Genomic DNA, 25,698 nt, shown 5'->3' on the forward strand with positions numbered 1-25,698 from the left:
CATGAATTTACATAACTTCTGTCCAGGGGATGGATACTCCAGCTAGTAATACACAAGATACTAAAACAGAATGCCCAAAAGTAATGATAATTCAAATTATTTTCTAAATAAGCTATTTAAGATGAAAAAATTATCAAATGCTATGAACATCATCTTCCATACCAACATGTACGTAATGAAATTCTCTATTAGTTTAAAGCCTATTAGCACCAATTTCTAGAGGATCATTGCAGGCTCTTACATATTACTTACATTTAAACACTCAGTCCACCAAAACACCTTTCTGATCCTCCATTATCCTATCTTATAGTTTTAAAATATTTTTTGAACTTTTACACCAATTTTGAAGAAGTTAGCTTTACAATAGCATGTGAGAAAACTCTTACCACAAGAAAATAGCAATAAGGCACATATCAGGACTTTGCAAGAAACAATCAACAGATATTTGTATTACAGAATAATCCAAATTCTTAAATTAATTAAAAAACAATATGACATGATGCTGTATAACATTGCCCTAAGCCTTAATACATACAAAACCTAGTCAAAAAGAAACTAAAATAACATTCATGTTGTATTTCCTCACGGTCTTGAAGATTAAGAAACTACATTTGGACAAAGTACAGCAACTTTCCTAATTATTTACAAATATGTATACATTAGAATGACAGTTTTGTTATGTACTATTAATATTTTCAAGCAGGATTAAAGTGTACTTCAGAAAATTATCATAAAAATGGCACAATTCAAGTTGTAGACTTTTTTATTCAATACTTAGGATTTATTAATGTATAGATCATGTAAGAAATTTACAATCTCTGATAATACTCTGTGTTTTTGTACAGACTGTTTCATAGCGTTTTAACCAAAAAATTTACATTTTCCTATACCGAAAATGTATTTCCATTAATACCTCCTCTTTCACTTTCCCACCCTTCCTCCCCAAGATAGCTGGTGTTTGGATCTGATAATTTAGCCAGTCTCGAAAAAGTGAATAAGAAAGAACAACAGGGAGCTTATATCAGGTATAGAGGGCACATTGATATAGGTGGAGAGAGTCACAAGATTTAAATCACTATGGGTCATATAGTGAGCTATAAAGACTGCAGCAAGTGAGGTAGAATTCATACCAATGCTTAAATGGGCAAAGACTAGAACCTTCAGTCTAGATAAGGCTAAAGTGTGAGTGGAGGTAAGTATTATTGAAATACATTTTTGGTATAGGAAAATGTAAACTTACCTCTTCTCCCACTTTAGCTAGAATCCCACACTGAGAAGGGGGAGGGGCTGGTGAAGGCAAGATCCACACAGAAAGCATCTGCATAGAAAAACAAGTGTGCAAAATTGAGATATAATAAGGCACACTAGTGGGTGTCTGCACTATTTATGGAACAGTTATTTTCTTCACCTAGATACAGTGAAATCTAAATGCAGGCAGCAGAGGCTAACCAGCTACAGAGTCAAGATTGTTCATTATCATGAGATTTGTCCAGGTCCCAACCATACAGATCAGGTTCCACGTCCCGTCATTGGAATTATAGTGGCAAGGGCATGGGAACCACAATATGATATAATTGTATAGTAGGAATATGATAAGAAGGGAACCCAACCTGAAAGTTACAGGATGTTGCATGTTGAGGAATTGGAATTACGAAGAGAAGGCAAGCAACATCTAAGTGAAAAAAACCTCACTTCAATGTACGGAATTATGAGAAGTCAAGGACCCTGTTCCCTGATCATTAGAAGCAACAGAATCACCAAAAAAAAGGGCCACACTTATACAACAAGATAGTGAAGTGTTATCTCTGAACTGGAATTACAAGGAGGCTCCCACGTGGGCAGGTCCGGCTCCCCACCAGACATCCAGGGTTAAGGGTATCTAGCTTTGCCCTCTTCTCCTTGAGTGGAATAAAGAGTACAATTCTGCCAAATGGGGGGAAGGGGCAAGAAGAGGACAGTCGTCTGCATAATGGTGAGTGTGAATGCTGATGGAATGAAGATGACGTGAAAATGCTCTGACTATCCAGCAAAAAAGTACGGAGCAGATGCAAGACTGAATGGTAGAATACGAAACAGAGATAATGCCTTGAAGACTGAGATCAGGATATGAAGGTAGGCAGCTAAGATGTTGAATTTTGTCATCCATAGTCCAGGTGAAAAAAAAAAAAAAGCCATCAAAGAGAAAGAAACAACTCCATTGTAAACCGAGGATGCTGGAGGAAGCAATTGAGACAAGAAAGGTTGATGACTGGTAACCAATTGTCCATCTTTTTTGGTACTCCAAACAGTCAAGAATAAAAATCCCCTAAACTTTTTTTTATCCTAAAATCACGAAAATAAACAATAAACTCACGCTCCATAAAAAAAGATCTAATATAATTCAAAAGAAAAGTTGCAAATGTAGTAATAGCACTGAATAAAAACACGTAAGACTGTCTTCATAATTTTTGCCATCGAGAAAAGGTGAGTAAGAAAAAATAATGTGGAGCTTATAATATGGATTAGGTATAGACGACACACTGATGTAGGTGGAGAGAGTCACAAGATTAAAATCACTAGGGACAATATAGTGGGGTATAAAGACTGGATCAAGCAAGGTAGAATTCATACCAATGCTTAGATGGGCAAAGAAGAGAACCTTTTGTCTGGATAAAGCTAAAGTGAGAGAAGAGGTAAGGGTGTTCCAAAATTAAAAGTTCTAAATATCCCAATCAGCTGATATCATACTCAACTCTAAATGCAAAAATACTATAATAATTGTAACAAGAAAGCTTACCTAAGTTACTGTCTGCTCTTATTAGTAGCCGTGACTTCCCTTGAACCATTTTTATGCAGAGTATTCCTATACCTTCATCCTTGTAACAATTACCTTTTTTGCAGAATAACTTACACCTGAAATAATATATAGATACAGTCATAAATGTGACACATTTTTAAGATTCAAGGATATTAAACATTAAGTAAAGTTTTAAAATATGTAGTGTTACTTCCCAAATATAAAAAAAAAGAAGACAAAATATTGATTTTTCTTTAAATGTCATCATGCAAAAATTTCTACATTCCTCTAATACATATGCCTACATGAATGGTCAAAAATGTATTCTGTAGTGTCATTCTTTTTGAAAATGTTTCTTTTAAAAGCTGATTAAGGAACTTCAAAAGCCAGACACTTCTATAATTCTTCAAAATTTGATAATTATGACAAGTAACTATGAGTTTAAACACACAAAAACTAACACTGCACATCACTGACAGTTTTTTTTGATTTAACAATTTTTAAAATATTGCTCTAATAAAGTTAAAGCAATAACTTATTTATTATCAAATTTAAAAATTATTTAATCTGATATTTATGAACGTTTATAAATATGTGAAAATCTACATTTCTGAAGCGTGTCTTAGGTATTATTATTTGTAAATTTATTAGAAAGAGATAATTCAATAATATTTTTGACAAAAGTTATATTAATACAACACTTTTTTATACGCTATACGTCATGATTGCTGTTAGTGATTTATATTTTCATGTGCCATGATCTTACTTTATAATGTGAAATGTATGCTTCAACAGCAACAGTTTTAGCTGTTTGATATTTCAAGTTTAAATAAAATATGATAATTTAATGCTTCAGTAATAAACTTACTTTCGACATCTCTGAAATATGAAAATGAGAAGGCATTTTGCCTGAATAACTACATTAACAAATAATCTTAATGTAAATTTAAACAGCTTTAAGAGTTAGAATAATGCCCACCCAGTGCAAAATGGATGCTAACAATAAAAAACTTAAACAGTAAACTTAAATTGAAGTAAGTTTTAAAGATTAGATTTTATAGTTGTTACCGATTTTAGGACACATTTTTACTGTGTATTTATAGATTTCAAAATGAGATTCAATAAATGTGAAAGAAGCATGCCTATTTTCCACATTTTCTAAAAAACCTTTACCAAAGAACCTCAGCTCAGCTTGACTTTTTTTTGTTTATGCACGGAACAGTGTACATGCCTGAATACAATCAGTGAGGAGATAACATAATACATGACAAAAGTAACATATTATGAAAAACTTTTCCTGCAATTTGATGGCATGTTAACGCTTTTATAAAAACAAACTTTCACTGAAAATTGTATTCAGAAAAGAGGGCATTGTTTGAAATATAAGTTAAATTACATTTGAATAAGTATTGCTGTGCCACCTCTTACACTAATTAAATTACTTCTGTTATAGACATATTTTTCATAAATAGATTTAAACAAATTTTGTAGTCATTGGGTCTTTAAGCTAACAGGTTTAAGCACATCTATGATATGTCTACTACAATACACAAAACGTGGACTATACATAAATTACTATTAGATGTAGTAAAGTAATATTAAGAAACATAATATTTTACTTTAATTACTTTTAAATGATTATACTGTTGGGATCAATAGTTTTATACTTGTTATGCAGTAGGAATAGTCTGTGAATGTTTATAATTTTTTTTAAACGACTTAATTTTTGTACTAAGTTTATCTGAGGGTCTTATACCAAATGACATGAATAGTTTTAAAAACACAGAATAATATATTTCTTGTTAAGATTTAAATTATGGTATAGAAGTTCTCATCACACCTTTTTGAAAACAGTGCATCATTCCCTTCAGCCTGTGAATATTTAATCTTGTGAGGAGCAGCTTCTGAAATATTTGAAGATAATATATAAGTAAATATACAACAGATATATTGTTAATCAAACTAAGAGCACATTTCTTTGACAGGCAATGTTGTTAAAATTCTGAAGCTTATCAACTACTTATTATTATGACTGGCAAAATAAACGCAGAATAGGAAATGTGCAGAAAAACAAAACAGGAGTGCAATTAGGACTTTATATGGTTGTGCTTCGCTCTGCATTATTATTTATTTACTAAGAATTAACCCAAAATCTTTAATAAAATGCTTTATATAAACAAATAAATATTTATTCTCTCTACATTTATCAAGCAGTGCTTTGAAAACTATGGCAATAGCATTGATGACTAGACTACAGAATTTGAAACTGGTCAGGACTTCTAAGTTACCAATCAATTTGTAAAGTACAGATGAACAATTCTAGTTTTTCTTTTAAATTCTGTCACAAAAATACTGATTGAAATGTTTTAATGAAACCATTTGAACACAGAATCTTTGAAACAATAAACCTATTAAAGTATTTAACATCTTCATAATAACAATAAAACTTTAAAGTCTATGGCCTATGAACAATAGCTTAAGTGTGAATGTATATAGTGGAAGAGTATGAGTGAAAAGTAGTTAATAGAATGTGAAGTTACAAATTATGAAATGATTTCTTTTCAATCATATCTAAGTCACTGAAATGCAACAAAGAAAATCAGTTATGGACAATAAAAGTGTAAAATAAAAAATACATATCACACCACTTGTTAATTCATGTTTGTGGAAACAGTGTCTTAAATTTCATAAAAGTATAATATAATATATATATATATATATATAAACAGTTTTACAGAACATTTGTTTCAGTTAAATCATTTAAATTTTTTTTATCAACAATCTTCATTTTTTGAAAATATATAGTTTTGTTGTTTTCTATAAGCTATTTAAATTTCAAATATTTATGCTGCCATGAAAGCTTAAAATCATCACTGTGTATGCCATTGTTTATACACTAAGTTTACATATAACTTGAATGTTAAAGGCAACACATAATTTAACAAAATCATTAGCTCTTTTAATGCTAAGGGACTAAACTGTTGTGTACTTAATAAGTATATTAAAAATTAAATGAATTAATTATTTTTTGAATATTTAATTATTTGTGGACTGTGCTTTAATACAACAGAAATGTAAGGCTGGATATAAAATACTTAGATAGAGTGGATAATATAATATATATTACATTTAGAGCTTTTTTTACTCAATAACAAGTACTTGTGTTAGTAAACCACTTTCCTTTCAAGCCTATTTCAGCAACATTGCTCTAAAGAAAATTTGCTAAACAATTTTTGCTGATGCTGGGTGATTCATATACCTAACCAACAATTTATACTAAACAAAATAATTATTTTAAACACTGAGTATAATCACCATATAGCTACAAATTTTATTGACCTTACCAATTTGTATAACGTGCTTTTAGAAAAAAAGATAAAATGTTACAAATGCCAACTGTAACTGTAAAAAACCTTATAGTCCAGATAATGTTACAAAATAATTAGATACGCAGGTCTTCCTCACAGAAGTCACTTAACCATAATATAACACCACTATTGTACTAAAGTTATGTGAAAAACTGAGTCACTTGAATAATCTCTTTCTGTGGACTCCTTAGTGGTTACTTTTGATGCTGAATTATCTATGTGTCAACTCTATGGCAGCAGGAGACTGACAGGTTACAGGGAATTAAATGAATTGTGGTAATTTATTTTACTTAGTTTACTTCACATTTAATTATGTTTTCTACCATAAAGTTGTAAACAAAGCCACAAATACTAAAATTTCTTATAGATGCAAGTAGTAACATCAGTGAAAAACAAAACAAATACTTAAAAAGAAATCTGTATTAGACTTTTAAAGTAATTATTATAAAATATTATTCAAAGTTACTTTAAAATATCAAACTTCAAATAATTTGTAAAGAAGACAAACTTATAATAAAATAACTGTTGACAGGAAAGTTAATCTCTCTTTGTTGCACAAGTAGCTTGTCATATAACGTAACACAGTAAAATTATGTTTTTTGATGCACTGTTTTGTCCCTAATATCTTTTATTAAAAGCAAAACTATTTTCAAAACAAGTTATAAGCTTTAGAAAGACACTTAGCAATTATTCATGTTCGGTTTCAAATATTGAATAGAGACATCCTCATTACCTAAAGATCTAATGCTAGTAGCATAAAATCTAGTCAGGTAGGAATATCTTCACAATCCATGAGATAATGTTGGTAAGTTGGTTGAAAAACTTTTTACATTCAGTAACTCAAAATGAATAATAATCAGACAGTAATGCATCTTCATTTTAAAATGTTGGTGGTTATGATCTAAATATGCATAAGAAATAAACAGATTCAGACAGAAATTTGAATTACAATGACATGGAAGAAACGAGCACATATACATGTGCACAGGACTTTTCTTATTGCAAATTTAATTTCAATACGATTTCTTTTACAGTCTAACAGAGATAAACCATATGGAGTTTTACGTTATTACCCCTTAATTCCTGTACTGCACACTTTTTAGTTGTCAAGAGGACAGGTGGTGGTTTACTGACTCTGTCTGAAGTAGTTGAACCATCACAAGTCTTGAAGGAGAATCCTGCCGAAGATGGAGTAGTAGAAGTTAATACATTAGTGATTGAGGCAGAAGATGATGCCTCATCATTGTCCAAGCTAAACAATGACTTGCCACTGACTGAATTTGTTGGTGATGATGTTGGTTTAAACCCAAAGCTAGATGTGCTCGTTGAGGTTGTGGATGACACTGGTGGGAAAAGTTTGAAAGTAACTGCATTTTCCTTTTTTGGACCTGAATGGTAAAAACATCAAAAATATTAATCCTGTAGTAATATTTATAACTTCATGTTGCATCTAATAAGATATCACATTCACCTTTAAAGCTTGCATGGATGCTGCTCATTGAAGATTAGTAATACATGACATTTTACAACTTCATAAAGCATCAGAATATTTATATATAAAAACATATATTAACAACAAATCATGTAGAAAAATAAATTCAAACAAGAAGCTACAGCATGAATGACTTAGGTCATGGATGGCTAAAAGCCACTATGATCATTATGAAGTGATGAAACTGGAATAGAGCATCTGCTAGTTTTGATTACTGTCAAGTTAATGAAATGATATTATGAAACTTGTCATCTAACAATAAGAGACTGTTGCAAGTGACAGGTGTAACAGGGGCTTGATGGGGCTGAAGCTATTCCAAAATGTGCCTTAGCTTCCCCTCTACCCAATAAAAAATGCTTAGTGTGAAAGATGGTTCACTTCCTATGCACATAAGATGTAGGATGCAGCCCTTTTAATTTTACTTTTTGTCAATCATTTGATATAAACATTAAAAGTATAAGCAGCTTGAGACTACAGTTAATGACAGGTTAAAACAACTTTCACATGTTATTTGTTAACTAATATATTCCATGAATCCTATGGTTTATGTAAGTGCTCCTCAATTTTGCCAGATAGAATAAAATTTTAATACCATTAATGTACATTATGTGACAAAAGACATCACTTATGACACTGATATGTGGACTAAACTTACCTGATGCATATTTAAGTTTTTGTTAATAATAAAAAGTGTACTTCAAAAACAAAAGTGCAATGACAAAATTAAGGCACGTTTTATTGGACCAAAACTTAAATGAAAGTAAAAAAATATTACAATTCATGCTTTTAAATAATAAAAAAAAAATAACAAAAAGAATTACTTTTATTATGTAAATATGTATACATGAATAAAATACTTTGTCTCAAATATTTATCTTGTGGCAAACAAATGTTGAGCCAATCAGTGAATAGTTCTCAAACTACAGTAGTAAAGAACTATGTAAAGATGCTCAAAAACTCACTTCATCTATAAAAATAATTTTTGTTATATATTATTGCGCAGGGTAATATAAAATGAAGTTGAAGTCTACTATTAACATAACATTTAATGATAACTTGGCTATCCCATCCACTACACTTAAAAAAAAACAACCCAAAGCCAGCCCATAACATGTAAATATTTATCAAGCTTTCCCTTAAATTCACCGCTTCCACCACAACCAAAGGCAATCCATTCCACAGGTCAATCAGCCTGTTACAAAAATAAAATTGTCTTAGCTTTTTTTTTGCTCCCTAGTCCTACCATTCCCACCATGAAGTATGTAAAAATAAGATGATGTACTGACACTATCAATTCCCTTAAAAATTTTAGACACCTCAATCAGATTCTCTCTAACTCTTCTTTGTTGTGGAAGCTGTAAACTACTATATTGGTAAAACTACACACCACCTACAAATACATCTACATGAGTACACAAGAATTTCAGCAATAAACGGATATACGTTAACTAATCCATTTGAGTCTTGTATCGATTGCACTGTGAGAATAACAACCACCCCATACCTCTAGAAAAAATTCTGGACTCCAGAACCACAGATTACAAACTTGTTTTATTAAAGAAAGCCTCTCCATTTTCAATGATCACCCAACACTAAATAATAATATCAACTCCTCCCTGTTGTCATTAATGTAATCAATTCTGGATTATCAGTGTTCTTATTTGATATTTATTATTATTTTAAAGATACAGTGTTTATATTTATATTTAAGCCTTTCTAGTTTCTATGAAAATGTTATTTATTAAATATATATGTTGCATATTTTATTGTACATTCCATTATATTGTTGTCTTTTAAGTCTGTTCTTTCTATGCTTCTGATTGAATACAAAAACTCGCTCAATGTTAATTTTTGTAGTTTGAATGTTATGAACAAACTTTTTGTGAGATATTAAGGCTAACAATGTAATTTAATGAAATTCTGAAATGTTCATATTAAAGATACTTTTTGGTATTACTGTGTTTTGAATATATATAATAAAACTTCATAGGTCTCTCTCCAATAGTTTCTAGAGTGTCACCAAAGAAAAATAGCTATTCTCTCTATATAATACATGTTTGTCATTGTTAGGAGCTACTGTCTATATGTCATAACAGTTTAGGCTTATTATAGCATAAAAAAACACTTTAAATAAAAACAATTTCAATCTAACCACTAAGTTAAAATATTATTATAAACCTACCTTCTGTTTTGGTAGCCTTAGATCCAGAGTTAAAAGTATGTTTTGTTACATGTCCATCAATCGTGGATTTAGAAGAAAACTGTATGCCAGATAATGTACCCTCTCGTACATTTGTTGTTTCTGTTTGAGAGTTTTGAACAGGATACTTCTTCTCTATTTCTGTGACATAATTTTCATAATCCTCAAATGCTGGTATAAAATTACAGTAAGGGCTTTTGCCAAGGCAATTTTTAATCCATTCTGAAAAATTTTCATTCAGAGTTTTCAGAAGTTTGTAATACTGAATATCCCGAGAAAATTGTTTATTTTCTCTTACACAAGGTTTTGAGTCCTGTGGCAATTTTGAAGTTATTAAAGGAGGAGGAATTGTATTACCATCTTTGGAACACTCTTCTTCTATGGATGAAGATTTTTGTGAAAGATCTGTACTATTAGTTAGCCCAATGGATGAATTTGTATAAGAAAGAAACCTAATTGTAACAGTAACTGAAGGCATTAATTCAACACCATAACCACCAAAACGAGAAAATGAGTTTGCAGAACTAGTGGCCTGAAAAAATTAAACATTAGGTCTTAATGTTTGAGCATTAATATAAGTAATTCTTAAAGTAAACAAAATATTTCATAACAGAACTATGACAGAATATAAGTGTATAATACTAATCAAATTAAATTGTTAATATAGTGAGAAATTTTTTTTTATAACTTCTAGGAAAGGTTTACAACTGTAAATGATTAAATTCAACATGTCTAACATAAAAGCAGATTAAAACAAAAACTCCTTAGAATAGTGTACTGGGTAAGGACAAAATAAAACTAAGTTAAAAAAAAGAAAGTATACATTGCAATATTACTGAAGAAAAAATTACAAATTTGATGCTTATACATCTGTAGTATGCAGGCATACTATGTTTCCACTCCCTTAAATAGCATCTATTTTTCAGAATTTGTTTACATATATGAGTCTGTAATTTCAATACATAATGTTGGTCAAGAAAGTAGCTAAGTTTCTTTTGCCCTAGTTACACACTGAATTGGGTCATTCACTTAGGTTGTATTCCCAAGGTATCACCTGACTTACCAGTGGTAAAAGACTGCTGTCTACTTTCACATTAGTATGTTTTACTTTACAGAAATTTTACCCACCAGAAAGCACATATGATACCTTGAAAATATAACTTCCATTATTTTTCAGTGGGAATGCCCTGGAACATACCCTGGAAAAGGATAACATTACTGTTTCATGTATATAATTTTTTTTTCTTTCAGTCTGGAACAGCTCTACATTTATTTACAAAGATTTAAAGAGATTTACTTCTCCATTGAGAGCTATCAAGCCTCCAGTAAAAGTACTGTCCTTTGTGACATTCACTCTCTTTGATTGTTTTGGTGAATAAATGAATTGTTTCACATTTTTAAACCCTGTATCCGGTCTTTTACTTTCCCAACTCACTCAAAGTCATAGAATTTAGATATACCCCTTGATACGTTTCCTGAACAAACCTCCTGTTATGCTGCAGATCCTACACAAATACTCTTAAGGGAAATCAAATCACTTGAGAATACCACACATAAGAGTTCATTTTTATAGTTTGCTTTTTTCAGATAATACATGCAAAATCAATAATATGGTATGTAACCATTTTATAGTAATCTGCAGCATTAAGCCTCCTATTACCAAAACACTGTATGGATATTCTTTCATAGTTTTTTTTTTATTTGGCCACAGGTTGAGGAAGCTGGATGAATTTTATTTCACACCCAAAACATATCTTCATAGACAATATCATTATAGACACTAAGAGTGTGAATAAGTCTAAAAAAATGTTACTACTGATCACTGTTGTAACAACATAAGAGTAAAACATAGGCAATTGAGGGTCACATTGTTTGGTAGCTTTCTTGCAAGAGAAAATGGTGTGTAAGAAAACTACAGCTAATTCAAAGCCTTTCAAGGTAAATTTCCTCCTCTCAATTACTGTGCAAAACAGACAAGTCAATCAGTAACTGTATGCTTAATCTGGAAAAGTTTATTCTTAAATTGCTCATCCAAATGGCCTGCCATCTGGCACACAGTTTTGCTTTGATAGCAGGTTGATATTACACATAAGGACTAGGCAAAGCATTAACATCACCAGTACCATGGAGGATGAATTGGCCACAATGTCAGCAAGCTAATTCTCTTCAATTTTGAAATTGCCAGGAATGCAGAAAAACTGGATAGAGAACTGGGTAGGAACTAACAATAAGTGATTCCAGGGTCTTCAAAGAACTAAGTGAGTTGGTACAAATGGCATCACTAGTTTACTACTTCACTTCTGTATAATACAGGACAAATGAGATTGCATACAACTCAGCTTTGAACACAGAACATGTAGAAGGGAAACTCTGAGTAACTATTGAGCTACATTAAACCACAGAACTACATGATTTTGAAACATCTGTAAAAACTAAAATGGCCAGATGGCTTGAAAGGTGGTCATTAAAGAAAAGTCAGTGCTTCCAGTCAGGAGTATCCATCTACTTCGAATGACTGATCATCAGATTCTGCACTGTAATTCAATGTCAGACCCATCTCAGTCAATTTTGCCTGTATACAAGTACCAAAGGTTGGGAAATCAGCTCATCTATTTGCAAAAACGAAGACCCAATGAGGCATTAAAACACACTGCCACAGTGAATGGAGCTTTGTAGCATATGTTAGAAGGTAAGTGATAGTTTCTAAGTCTCTGAGTAGTAACTCTGTACTGGAAAAGTTTGTTAAACTCCTGATAACTTACAAGGTGTAACATCTTCAGTGCAGAGTTCCTGACCAAGGATAGACTAGAGACACATAGTCCGGTTTAGACTGAATGAGGACACGATGGATCTTGAGCATAAAACATCTATCTGTTCCCAAAAAGGTGGAAGAGGGGATGTGAAGGATGTTCAGTGTTTTCATATATTTGACTTTAAGCTGCTTGACATGAGGAATGAAAGTATTCTTATAGTCAAGTAGAAGTCCTAAAAACTGTCTCAGTCAACATAGGTATATGTGCACATCCCAGGTGTAGTTCAGGATCAGGGTGCAATACCCATTCGCACAGCATCACTACATGCAAATTGTTTTAAATTGTGAGATTTTAAAATTGTTTGCAATGGTACACAATGCTGATACTCTGAAAGGCAGAGCGGTAAACTGCAGCACCTGACCCTTGTGTACAAAATGCAGAGAGTGAAGGGACGACTCCACTATGGGAAAGTGCATATTGGCATTGGCAACATCAAACTTGGTCATCCACAGTCCTGATAAAAAATGCCAATGCAGAGTGAGGAATGATCCTATTGTGAACCTTAAATGATCTAAGAATTTATGAAGACAAGAAAGATTAATGACTGGATGCCAAGCTCCTGTCTTTTTGGGCACAACAAACAGATGGGAATAAAACCCTGAAAGAACTGGGATGATTCTCTCCACTGCCTCCTTGACTAACAAATCTCTGATAACCTGGAACAAAGTTCCAAAATCTGAGGATCTACAGGAGGTAGAAACACTACAGGTTGGGTGGATAATGATGGAGAAGGTGTGAACTGAATGAGTAATCTTGACTCAAGGATCTGTAGTACCCATGGATCTAGAGTAAAGGTTTTCCACACATCCAGAAATTCTCGGAGCCAAGCCTACACAGACCTCAAAGGCACATGGTAACACCATCACCGCTGTTGACATTCCAACCAAGCAGAGGAACCTTGTGGATATGGATAGAATCTATTCTGGGTACCAATGGACTGAAGGGCTGATATTGGGACACTCAAATAGGGTCGGAAAGTCGAGAAACCAATGACGACAGAGATGAATGCAGACGGGTGACATTAAACCTTGATTCCAAAGCCTCTGAAATGGCTGCAAAAATCAAGGGTCGGAGAAAGGGGGCCTCGCATAACTCACGGAGAGTGGCAACCTGTTAATAAGAATGCCCTCCAACAATGCATTTCTACCCCACAAATCCTGACAACATAACAGCCAAGAGACTAGGGAACATGCAGAAACTGACAATCACACCAAGGTAGATGCTAACAATGATCCTAACGTGTCATCAAATTGATGTGGAGATCATTGAGAGGCTTCTGACAACAGTTGGAGGGATGATAAATATCTTAGCACTGTAGTTAGGGTCAAACGAGTCCTAGAAAAGTGTGATCTTTTCAGGATGACCACAGACTCCATTCTAGAACCTCAAATTTCCAGGATCGGATCTATTCTTTGAGAGTCTAAATATGCATCCACCTGGTGATGGTAGGCTAAAGCATGTTTTTCCAACAAACATGGCAGACAAGGCATAGCTGTTCCTTCTTGTAACTAAGCAGTAAACCTTCCTGCAGGAACTACAATATCAGGGAATGGAGGGAGAACTAAGTATTCGCCTCAGACATTTATACCATCAAGGAAGGTGAAGACTCAAAAACTACTGGGGAAAAACTGAAACATCACACACTCAATTTACCAACTGAAGAAAAGGAGCCAGAAGCAGTTGATTTCAATTTGGCTTCCTGAGAAGCCAACAGAATATACAAAGGTGCTAGGAAAAGTGAAACTAAATTCTCTCCAGAATGTCCATGATTGCCCACAAGTGTAGCCTCAGAGGCCCCTGGAGAGACACCACCAGACTGAATATAAATCTCCTTCTCACTACGAATAAGGTCATGGACAGCCTCAACCGAGAGTGTCAGAGATGGGATAGAAGAGACTTGATTTGTCTATGTGCCAGAAACAATAATCTGGGTATTCATACTGTATATCAGCTTGCGAAACTAATTGTTTTTTTTAAAGGAAAGACAGCTAGGCAACATGAAGAATGCTCAAAGTATTTCCAATGGTCGTAGTACAGAGAATCCTGTTAGTGGATGCTTTGTTGAGAAAATGTGAAAGAGGTGCTTATATACAATACCAGGATAGAGGGTGCACTGATGTAGGTGGAGAGTGTCACAAAATAGATATTGTCAAGGGCCATTAAGTGGGGAATAAAAGAATGGAGAAAGCAAGATGAAATCAGACCAATGCTTAGACTGGTAAAGGAAGGAACCCTACAAGTCAACTATAGCTGTAGTGTGAGAAGAGGTAAGTATGTTTTAGAACTTAGTATACTGGATGGGATGGTTTAATTGTATGTATTTTATGTATGAATATTTGCCAAAAGATACTCAAGAGCTAAATATGCTAGCCATCCCCAATTTTAGGCTGAAAGGCAACAGGATAGGCAATTAGTCAATAAAATTCATTGCTAACTCTTGGGATACTCTAACTTAATATTAGGATTTGACCATAATCATAATGAACTCACAGACCCAGGGGGGTCGAGAGCGAGCCCAGGCCCTAGGGTTAGTAATATAATTGGGCCCCCCCTTTCATTCTATTTATTAACTTTTGCTGATTTTTCATAAAAGAAATTTAGGTGACAATTTTCTTCTAAATCCATGAAAAAGCAGTAACCATTTTAGTTCATTAAGCCCTGCATAGACCCCAAATGCAGAAAATGAATTTTGGCAATGGAATTCAATCCATGGACCCCCAGATTCACAAATGATATGCTAACCGCTAGTCTATGCCTGACTTGGTTAAAATAGACATGTTCCTTACCGAATCACTTTCAATATTTTGTTTTTTAGTTTTCTTAATGACTTGTTTTATCTCACTCGTTTCTGCCTGTTGAAGCACATTAACCTCTTCTCGTCCACACTCTTCTTCAGAAGTATCTCGAGTGCGCTTATATGTTGCTGTTCTTTTTGCCATTGCTTATATTCAGTTGTTCAGAAATTTTAACAATTTGAGGGAATTTCTGTAATGACAAAGTCAGATGTTAAGACTATATAATAGTTTTAATTTCCTAATAGAGCAACTCAAACTTCATATGCCTTTAATCTAAATGTAGCTCAAAATATTTGAATAAATTTACACAGTAAGTATTCTATTCCATAGTTGTACTTCACATATCAAAATACATACATCTTTTATAAAACTTTTTCTATTTCCAATAATGCAGCCAAGCACTGTATTGACTGAAACCAAGTATGTTTCTGAATAAAGTATTAATATTAAATATAAATAAAAATATTACAATTCCTCTCACAGAAGTGTAGGTGTATATTATTGTTCATCGCCATGCTTATTTCATAATTACCTTACTTAATGTTTTAACAGCTAAAAGTCTGATTCTTTGTTCTTTTCATTTTATTATGCTTACTTTTTTTAGTTCATATTTTACATAGCAATGTGAGAATTGCTTTATATTTGATTATAAATAAACTCATTCACTCATTAAACAGTTCACTTAGGTATTAGATATTTTTTGTTGTAAAGATATTTCATCAGTTCTTATTTTTATTTACACATACTTTTTTAGGTGAGCACATAGCTAAATTTTATTTTTATAAGTGTCCATTTATGCTTGAATATTTTTCGTAAAAATTGAAATTTCCAAGTTGTTATTTCACAAGAACTATATTTGACAAGAAAATTATCTGAGAACAGATGACTTGCTGAAAAATTAGTTTTGGTGAAAGATAAATTCAATAAAACAGAAATGTTACTTTGTTCAAGAAGATTAATTCACAAATTTTGATAACTTTAATAACAATAACTTTTTTCATATACAGAACTCTTTATGTCATTTCCAGTTCATTCACTAAGTAACTAAAAATTAACTGTGTAAAATGCAATGTATAATTTAACATTAATCAACTGAACTAAGATGCCTTAAAGTACTCAAACTATAACCCAGATATATAAAAGCTACAAAACTTTCAGCCTGCAAACAGAAGCTAAAACAGTAGAAAGTAACTAGTGATAAATATATATAAAATTGTTAATTATGACAAACTTACAATAATACAATCCAAATTCTAGTTCTTGGGAGGATGAAAAATGTAGCTCATTTCATTTTCAGCAATTTAGATAATAAAACGTATTAAAGTTCAATGTAGATACATATATTGCCTATATTCAATAAATCAGTCAATAAATCAATAATTCAATATCTAGTTTAATCCCAGTGCACAATAAGTTTATAGAACATAAAAATGTGCAATTATACTTACAGTATTGTCAAGTTTTTATGTTTTTGTATAGGGGCAGGATTCTTTAAAGTAGGTATCTGTGATTTGTTGGTGATAAATTTCAACAATAAACAGACAGAAAACAATACACTTGTTTTAAAATAATATATTCAAAACAAGTCAAACATATATACAAATGTTCATTACAGAGTTAATCACCACAGTTGTATCCAGAGCTTTAGATAATCCTCTCTTTTATTTCAAAAGACCACACAGGCTGGTTCAGTTACGTTAGAACTCAACTGACAAGATGATTTATTCTTCTCGTCTCTGTTTTACAATACAATCTGCAATTATTACACCTTAAAAGTAGTCACTACAACTGTTGGTTGCCACAGTTGTATTCAAAGCTTTAAATAATTGTTTCATTTTCATCAAAATCCACATAGGTGGGTTCAATTACTTTAGAACACAATTGACAAGACAAATTCTTCTTCTTTATCTGTTATTACAAGCTGTGATACTAACTTTACTTTTTTCACTCTCACTAACTTGGTCACGTATATACATACTGCCCAACAGAGGCCTAGAACTTTCTACCTACAAAATATGTTATGATTTAACAATACTCACTTAAAGCAACAAGAAAAATTCAAAAGGTTCGAGTATCATGACGTCAATTCACAACAACTGATTCGTAAACAGTTACATAAGCAAACCTACAATAAATTATCGCTTCTGAAAATACTAAACTTAACACTCATGCTTGATACTTATCTAAATCATAACTATCATATTAAATTTAAATATATATAGCTGAGTATTTATCAGACTTACTACATGTATCTACATCAAATGTGGCAAGTTCATAGTAAAATGTACAAGTCTGTTGTATAGAAAAAATGAGATGTGTTACAAAACTATTTGCACTTAAGATACGTCTCTGAATTGACAGTGTAAGTCTGCCTCCAACTTTGACTGAAATGTGATGTTCATGTGAAGATTAAAAATACTTTTGTGCATCTTACATTTTGCATATCATATTTGCTTAACCTCTAGAACCTTTGAAATGCATATCTACAGTTTTTTTTCTTCAGTATCCCTTTACATGGTATTTATTTGCTTTCCTCCATCAGAAACTTATCACTAAATCATCAATGCAAGGTAAAATGAATGGTTAATAACTGAAATTAAATACATACCATGTTGAATAGCACTCTGTAAAAGGTCATGGCATGCATACTTTGACCACCATATGGTTAACAGGACTTACTGTTAGCTTATTTATTATGATTGTATAATGCCTAAAAGAAATTTTATACATTTACTTAAAAAACAACAACTATACACAAGTGCCTATATGTAATACTTCACAATAACTTCATCCATGAAAAAACAATAATTAATGTATGAAAGACATCAAGCTTTTATTTACCACAAGTTTTTTTGCACCATTTTATATTACATTGTGTAAAATGAGCAGAGCAGGATCCTACCTGAATATTAATGAACATATTTTAAGATTATAGGTTTTAGTAATCAGAAAGCCTCATGTATCGTACTTCAAAATAAACATACTGCTTTTTAAATTTCTATACATATATGTATCACTGTTCATTAACACCCAGATTTAAAACTTACAAAGTGATGTCCCAATAGTCTGAAGTATTTGTCTTTAATTGTTGACAATCATAATGAACTCTATAAAGTGAGTCAGTCTGTCTATCCTTCACTGTTTATTAATTCCCCCAATGTACATGAAATTAAACACAAAGATACCATAGTAGTTAAACTCTTTATGATTAAAGGCTTTTCCAATTACTTCAAATAAAATCTTATGCAACTAATTCTAACTTGTGTTTGATTAAATTAAATATATTTTCATCAAATATTTCGGTACATACAGTTATATAAAGTTTAGAGAATTCTTTGATACTGACACAGTGCACCTGATATTTAGTACAGATTTAAAATAATTATGTTCTGTAAAGATATGACTTTTAAAATGTTTCTGATATGAATTGAATTATCAAAGGTACATGGTTAAAGGTTTTTTTTTTTACTAATGAAAATGAAGAAATTCTTAATCTTGGCAATTAATATAAAAGTACAGTAAGGGAAAGCTTTCCCCAGTTCATATCTGGTAAATATGTTGGACAAAAAGAGAAAACTTGGGTACTTTTAAAGTGGAGCTTTTAGATTTAACGAGATTTTACCTAGCACGCTGAAAAACCAAATAAAGAAGTTTCACTGTCATCTTTCAAAATATGCCAAATAATGAGATTTGTAAATTAATGTTATTTTCTAACTGGGCCTTTTTTATAGCATAAGAGAAAAATAACTACTGGATACAGTATACAAAAATTATGAATCCAAAACATAAAACAAAATTAAGGATAGAGAATTGTCAACAATAACTAATTTCAATTCAAACAGCAAATATCTGAATATTCAAAGAGTACATTACATTATACTGATTTAAAGTTTCAAGAGTTTTTAGATCTCCCAAGCTTTTAAGCTATTTCAAATGTCTTCATTAACTCCTTTGTACAAATAAAATATATATAATTAAACTTAAAAAATCAATGTCCATGATACAAGTGTTTCATTCAATTTAAATAAAAGGTGTACACACCTTTTTAAGTTCTTACTTTTAAAATGCCTGTACCAAAATATTATTTATTAATGAGCAAAATTATGTACATTGCATGCACATTACAATAATCAATTTAAAACATTTTTAAACATTTCAATTTATATTTTCAAATTTGTTTTTAAAAATGCCATTTTTTATCACCCTCACAATAGACCCCATTTACTTTTTAAAACATGTTTCTAAGATACTTATGTACCAAATTGCTTGTGGATCCATGACTTTTTGGTTATACAGAACCTCATACTATACAAGTCATACAAAGAAATGTTAATATTTTCTAACACTGAAAATGTATTTTTGATAGATACTTACCTCCTCCTCTCACCCAATACTAACTCAACCTTGATTTGCCCTCTAAGCATTGCTAACATTTTTTCAACAGCACACCAGTCTTTTATACCCCTTCATTTTGTGCCATTGTAGCAACATGTGCTAATCATGTGACTACTCTACACCAATCATACTTTGCTTCCCTCTACCATTGCAGCACAATTCTCACTTTCAAGAATTGACAGATACAAACTGGAAACACCAGGAAATCAGTGGGGAGGAAGGGGTGGGAAGTGGGTGAGAGGAGGTAAGTACCTATTGGAAATACATTTCAGTATTAGAAAATGTTAACTTCATAAATGGCACTACCTCATCTCACCCAAAGCTAGAATCCCACATTGCAAAGGTGGAGGGGGCCAGTAATCAAACAAGTGTAGAACAACCGCTGGGAAAGAACAGGTGTGCCACAATTATAAAAGGAGTCACACCTGTGGGGAATAGCACTACTTCTGGAACAGGTATGCTCTTTGCCCAGTAACAAACAAAGTAAGACACGCATGGCAGAACTTAATAGACAGACACCATATCATGTTATACAGATTCCGTCTGTGGACAACAGACAGCACATAAGATGTCCATATATGTAACAAGCGTGAGCATGTGACACAATCATACTCAGATTTGAAGGTGCTTGGAATCAGATATAAGAATATCTGGCTAGGGCTAAAGGACCATAAATGTATATGAACAGGCCAAGTACGGTCCATCCGGGAAAAAAACATTCAGAGGAAGCACTTTGGGTTATGTCAGATTATGTCAAGTGTAGTCCATCCGGTCAAAAACAGCAGTGGAAGCACCTTGCATAAGATTGTAAGATCAACAGGTGTGGTCTGCTCTGACACAAAACATCCAAGGAAAGCACCTAGGGTTTATATTAAGATAGCCAAGTGTGGTCAGTTCAGGCAAAATATTCAGGGAAAGCACCTTAGTATACGTTGGATTATGTCAAGTGTAGTCCATCCTGGCAGAAAACATCCAGTGGAAGCACCTTGTATAGTATTTTTTCTTTTCATATTTTGTACATAACAGATTGTGTCATCAACAAGTGCAATCAGCCCTGGCAAAAACATCCTGGAGACAGTGCAATGGGTGTCTGTGATTCCTTATTCTGAAAAGCAGAAAGACCCCAATTATAAAAATCATGGATCAGTGGGGATTGGCAAAAATTCCCATATGCTTTACTCATGAACATGGTTTGCAATAGTATTGGCAGTACCAGGTTGTCAGTACCAGTAATCGACCATCTCTAATTATGTGACTTGAACAGTTAGAAATTAACTGTTCTTCCCAGTTTGTTCTTGTGTGAAAAATGTTTTTCACATCAAACCAAACTCAATTATCTGTAAGCCCATGTGGTAAGATAACTATGGTAATGAATCAGTTGAAATGTAGGCTTTCTATTGGTTATAAATTATATGGGAGTCAGCCTCGGAAATATCTATTAACAAATTGTAAATTAGAGCATGGAAGGGGATTTCTGAATTTTCATTGATTGCTCTGTAGCCCCATGCAATTGAAGAATATAAAAATATAGCTTCAGAATACTGATGACGAAATTAGAGATTATTTTACATTACATTTTGTAGTTTTCTAGGGAGTGGGAAAAAAAAAATCCAGAAGAGGAGATGGCTCAAGAACAATAATACAAATTTTCACATTAGGGGAACTTGAGGTTGTTTTTTAATATTTCCTTATTCAATTAAGAACTTAAAACTTATATAATATCAAAATTTGATTTGTTATCTATGGTTTGATGTCAAGTTTGTTTGTATACCATGATAATTATGTAGTTTAATTAAATTTTGAATGCAACTCATTAAAACATCATGACGTGTGCAGTTTGACCTGCCTGCATGCTAAGGGTTAATCACGCACACACTCACCTAACTAATGTGCAATCAATCACATAGGCACATTCACGTCCTCTTCCAGAGCATGGTAGTCACTAGTTTCCCATATTTCATGCTACTGCTGATTTTAACAGTAAGATTCACTTATCGATTGAAGTACAAACTCAAAACTACCACATCAAACATTTATAATATTTTGAAAAGCGAAGCTGAAGTACCAGAGGAGGTATTCAGTCAAAACTCCGAAGATGGGACAAACCCAACCAGTGAGCATAATAGGTGAAAAGATCACAGGAAACAGAGGAATTCCATGGAACAAGAACCATGGAAGGAGGCTGTATGAGCCATATAACAAAGCAGTTAACGAACTGGTCAAATTAGACTATCCAGATCCGAACAGAAGGGAAAAGGAAGGTAAGGAGAAAGGCCAAACAACCTTCTTTGGCAGTCGATGTCCTGGGAAGGAAGATCTGATAAGGATAGCAGAAAACATAAGAGGAATGGTAAAGGAATGCGGAAAACATTAAAGACATAAATATCAGAATGATGACGAGCTCACGCCAGGAAAGGGGGGGGGATAGGTCTTAAGGAAAAAATGGTACAAAGAACATCTTGCAAAGGGTTCAAACGGAGAACTGGACAGGGCATGAAGGACAACATTGAGATACCAAACCAGCAGAATAAAGGAATGTGGAGGATGGAGCACATGAAAGGACCAGAAAAGGAGGGAAACAACCTGGGATGAGAAGCCATTCCTGAAGTGGGAGAAAGGAAGGTGCTTGACAGGGCAGCCCTAAAAAGAGCAACAGATGAAACAGACAAACCCTGAACAAACAACCAGATGAAGGACTGGAACAGGTAAGGACCAGAAAGACGAGACGGTCGGAAGCCATGGCCAATAGACCAAAGTCTGAAGTAAGTCCAAAGCCTCTGATACATAGAGAAGGAGGAAGGGCAAATGGTATAGGCAAGGAAAGATGATACACGAGGAGAGGCATGGGACCGGATAAAAGTCCCATTTGGAGTGTGGTAATGTTGGGATCAAAAATGTCCAACTGTAGTTGTTGGAGGAGTGATCAGGACAGGGGCTGTAGCTCCTGTAAGGGCCAGAGCAGAGGGAACCACGTCTGAGCTGGCCAATACAGAGCAACCAGCAGAAAACAAGGAGTGATCTGGATAAGGGAAAAGAACCAGGAGAGGAGTGTGATTGGAGGGTAAGCATATAGGTGAAGACTCCTTCAATTTGGACTGAAAACATACACCCTCAGAGCTGAGGAACGTGGAGGATGAACCAGATGAAAGGACTGGAAAAGGAGGGAAATAACCTCTTTTACTAAAAGCAAACTCTGTGAAGGTACACTTACTACATGAAAAGTTATAGTACAAAATTATAATAATTAAAAACAATGTTTAAAATGAAAATTTAGTGAAAAAAAAAGAAAAAAGTAGACCAAGGAAATATATAAATAATAATGAAGCAATGAAAAAAAGAGGTAAAAGTATAAAGTATGGCTTGTAAGTAACTCCTGAAGATGATGTAGATCACATCTAAACTAGTATTTGTAAAGTGTGGTTTTAAAGTGGAAGCCGTACAGATTCAATAAAGTTTTATTTGTGTAAAAAAATGTTTTTAAATATTTATTATAATTTTAAATATTACACAAGTGCCAGTAATTCATAAGTTATAGTATGTATAGTTTCATAGTTACATGGTAATTACAAAGTCAATCAAAATCACTGAGCCCATATGTGAAAAGTCAAACCCAATAATTAATGCTAAGGCTTCAGTCATTACAGAAGTCCCAAGTGCCAAAAAACAAAAGCCCAGATATAATAGGAAAATGTTTTACTTTTTATGTATTGTTATAAGAGTTACTAAAATGTAAAATTCATAACTTATTAAGACACATAACTCAAATGAAACAAAAATTAAATAAATACTCATGATAGCACATATTTTGTGCATGATACTGTAACTTGACATGCTGGTAACTTGATCATTTGTTTATACATAGCTGTCCTGCAGTGATAATAGCTTTCACTTATTATGAGAAGGTCTAAAGTAAAGCTATAAAGCAATGAAATTATTGAGTGGATATTTTGAAAAATATTAGCTTTGGCTATAAGAATAAAGTTAGTCTGTTATAATGTATAGTCATCTTAGAAAGAAAAAAGGGTAATTAATATTTTTTAACTTCTCTTTTTACCATACATGGCTGATTTAACTATTCTTAGTGTTAGAATAGTGAAATATAAAAGTTTTACTCAAAAGAAAAGCTTTTGACATCCATTTAGGAAGTTCTAGAGGCTATACAAATGAAATCTGAGAATCGTAAGAAGAGAAAAGAAGTATGTTTATTTTTAACATGAAAACCAAACTGCACTCAGATTTAATCAGTAAAGGCTTCATAAATTCTCATACAAATCTTTATTAAAAATGCTTAATTAAGGAACCTGATTTCTTGTGTACAAAAGACAAGTAATGTTTACTAAAAGCTTGCCAAACTCTGTGAAACATTAAAATTTATAGTATGTATAGTTTCAAAGTTACATGGTAATTACAAAGTCAATCAAAACGACTGAGCCCATATGTGAAAAGTTAAACCCACTAATTAATTACTCCATTTTTTTTTGCCGAGTTCTTTACAATGAGCATTAAACAGACAAAAATTCTCAATATGATGCAGTATTTAGATTTCATCAGTTTAAACAGTATAAAAAAGTCAGCATTACATAATTTTATGGCTAAAGAATTATAAAAAAATCCTTATAAAAGGGGAAAAGATAAAACTAATGAAAGTTACTCTTTGAAAATCTTGTTAATTTTTTTTAACAGAGGATTTATGGAATTACAATACAACATTTCTGAATGTTGATTCTAATATTAGAAAAGTGCATATAAATGTATTCTAATGAAATTTAATAACTGATAACAAAGATTATTGAAAACATAAAACTGGCAGAACAGGTTATGAGATTTAATTAAATTACATGTCGAAAGTATGAACATCTAAGATCCCCTGTGAAACTTCTTTCTCTACAATACTCATTTGTCAAACACTGAAGGAACAATTTTTCAGAACTGGTTAATTTGGTATAGGATATCATTATGTTCATAATGTGATATGTTGTTATGTTTGAATAATTTATCATTTTATTTGTGTTCTGAAAGCTCAATTAATGAAGAAAACATTTTGGATGCATTTCTTCTGTGTGCAATATCTTCAAATAAACTGGGCATACAGTTACATCAATGAACTATTTTTTCTTTGACTTATTTTTCAACTAGCCACTTAAAATGAATGAATGATATCATCTGTTGTTAATTTAATAAATATAAGAATGCTACATACACTCAAATCACTCATTTCATTGGTGTAATTACCCGATACCTTAAGTATCCAAACATATTTTTATTCAGGTATTACAAATAGTTTTCATTAAAGAAGTACACTTTATACAGAACATCCAATGGTAACAGTAAACACAATATATAACAAAAATATTATGGCAGTTTCACAATCATTTATCTTGTTGCATTAAAGTTCCCTTGGAAACTAACTTAAAATTACAAAAGACATTTAAAAACTTATCTTCAGTCATGTACTAGTTTTAAAATAAAGTTTAAATATCAAAATTAACAACAACAAAAATAATGTCAAGTCAGAATTGTAAAACATATTATTGATTAATGGCCAGCAAGTTTATATCCTTAAAGAAACTAGATTCTCTATCAATAAATGCTTTCATAACAATGTCCAATTTAATGCTTAGTGTTTCAAAATTTATTGATCTTATATATTCGAAATGTACTTACCTGTTAAAAATATACCAGTTTATTTTGACTTAACAGGTAATCTACTTCATATTCTTATAATATAAAAGTTAAATGAAAATAATTAAAATTGTGTGTTTTCTTATGGATTCACTATGGAGATTTCTTGCTTCATGAAAATGTTTAATCTGTTTGAGGATGTTGCTTGTTATCTGGATAATACAAAGGGGTGTGTGT

General features: G+C 32.3%; 1 protein-coding gene across 4 annotated transcripts in view; it reads right to left on the reverse strand.

Moving 5' to 3' along the window:
- LOC106459099 (nuclear pore complex protein Nup50-like) overlaps positions 1-25,698 on the reverse strand; it is a 33,915-nt gene that overhangs the window by 3,176 nt on the left and 5,041 nt on the right. For 2 of the 4 annotated variants that reach the window (XM_022385621.1, XM_013918688.2), the window contains 5 exons: positions 15,436-15,634; positions 9,819-10,368; positions 7,218-7,532; positions 4,617-4,680; positions 2,777-2,892 (listed from right to left, as the gene is read on the reverse strand). In XM_022385621.1, coding sequence (XP_022241329.1) covers positions 2,777-2,892; positions 4,617-4,680; positions 7,218-7,532; positions 9,819-10,368; positions 15,436-15,588 — 1,198 coding nt within the window. In that variant the 5' untranslated portion in view covers positions 15,589-15,634. The remainder of the gene's footprint in view (positions 1-2,776; positions 2,893-4,616; positions 4,681-7,217; positions 7,533-9,818; positions 10,369-15,435; positions 15,635-25,698) is intronic. The other 2 variants (XM_022385630.1, XM_013918696.2) reach the window with 2 other exon arrangements.

The sequence above is a fragment of the Limulus polyphemus genome, unplaced genomic scaffold (genome assembly GCF_000517525.1).
Source record: "Limulus polyphemus unplaced genomic scaffold, Limulus_polyphemus-2.1.2 Scaffold25, whole genome shotgun sequence".
Classification (NCBI taxonomy): Eukaryota; Metazoa; Arthropoda; class Merostomata; order Xiphosura; family Limulidae; genus Limulus; species Limulus polyphemus.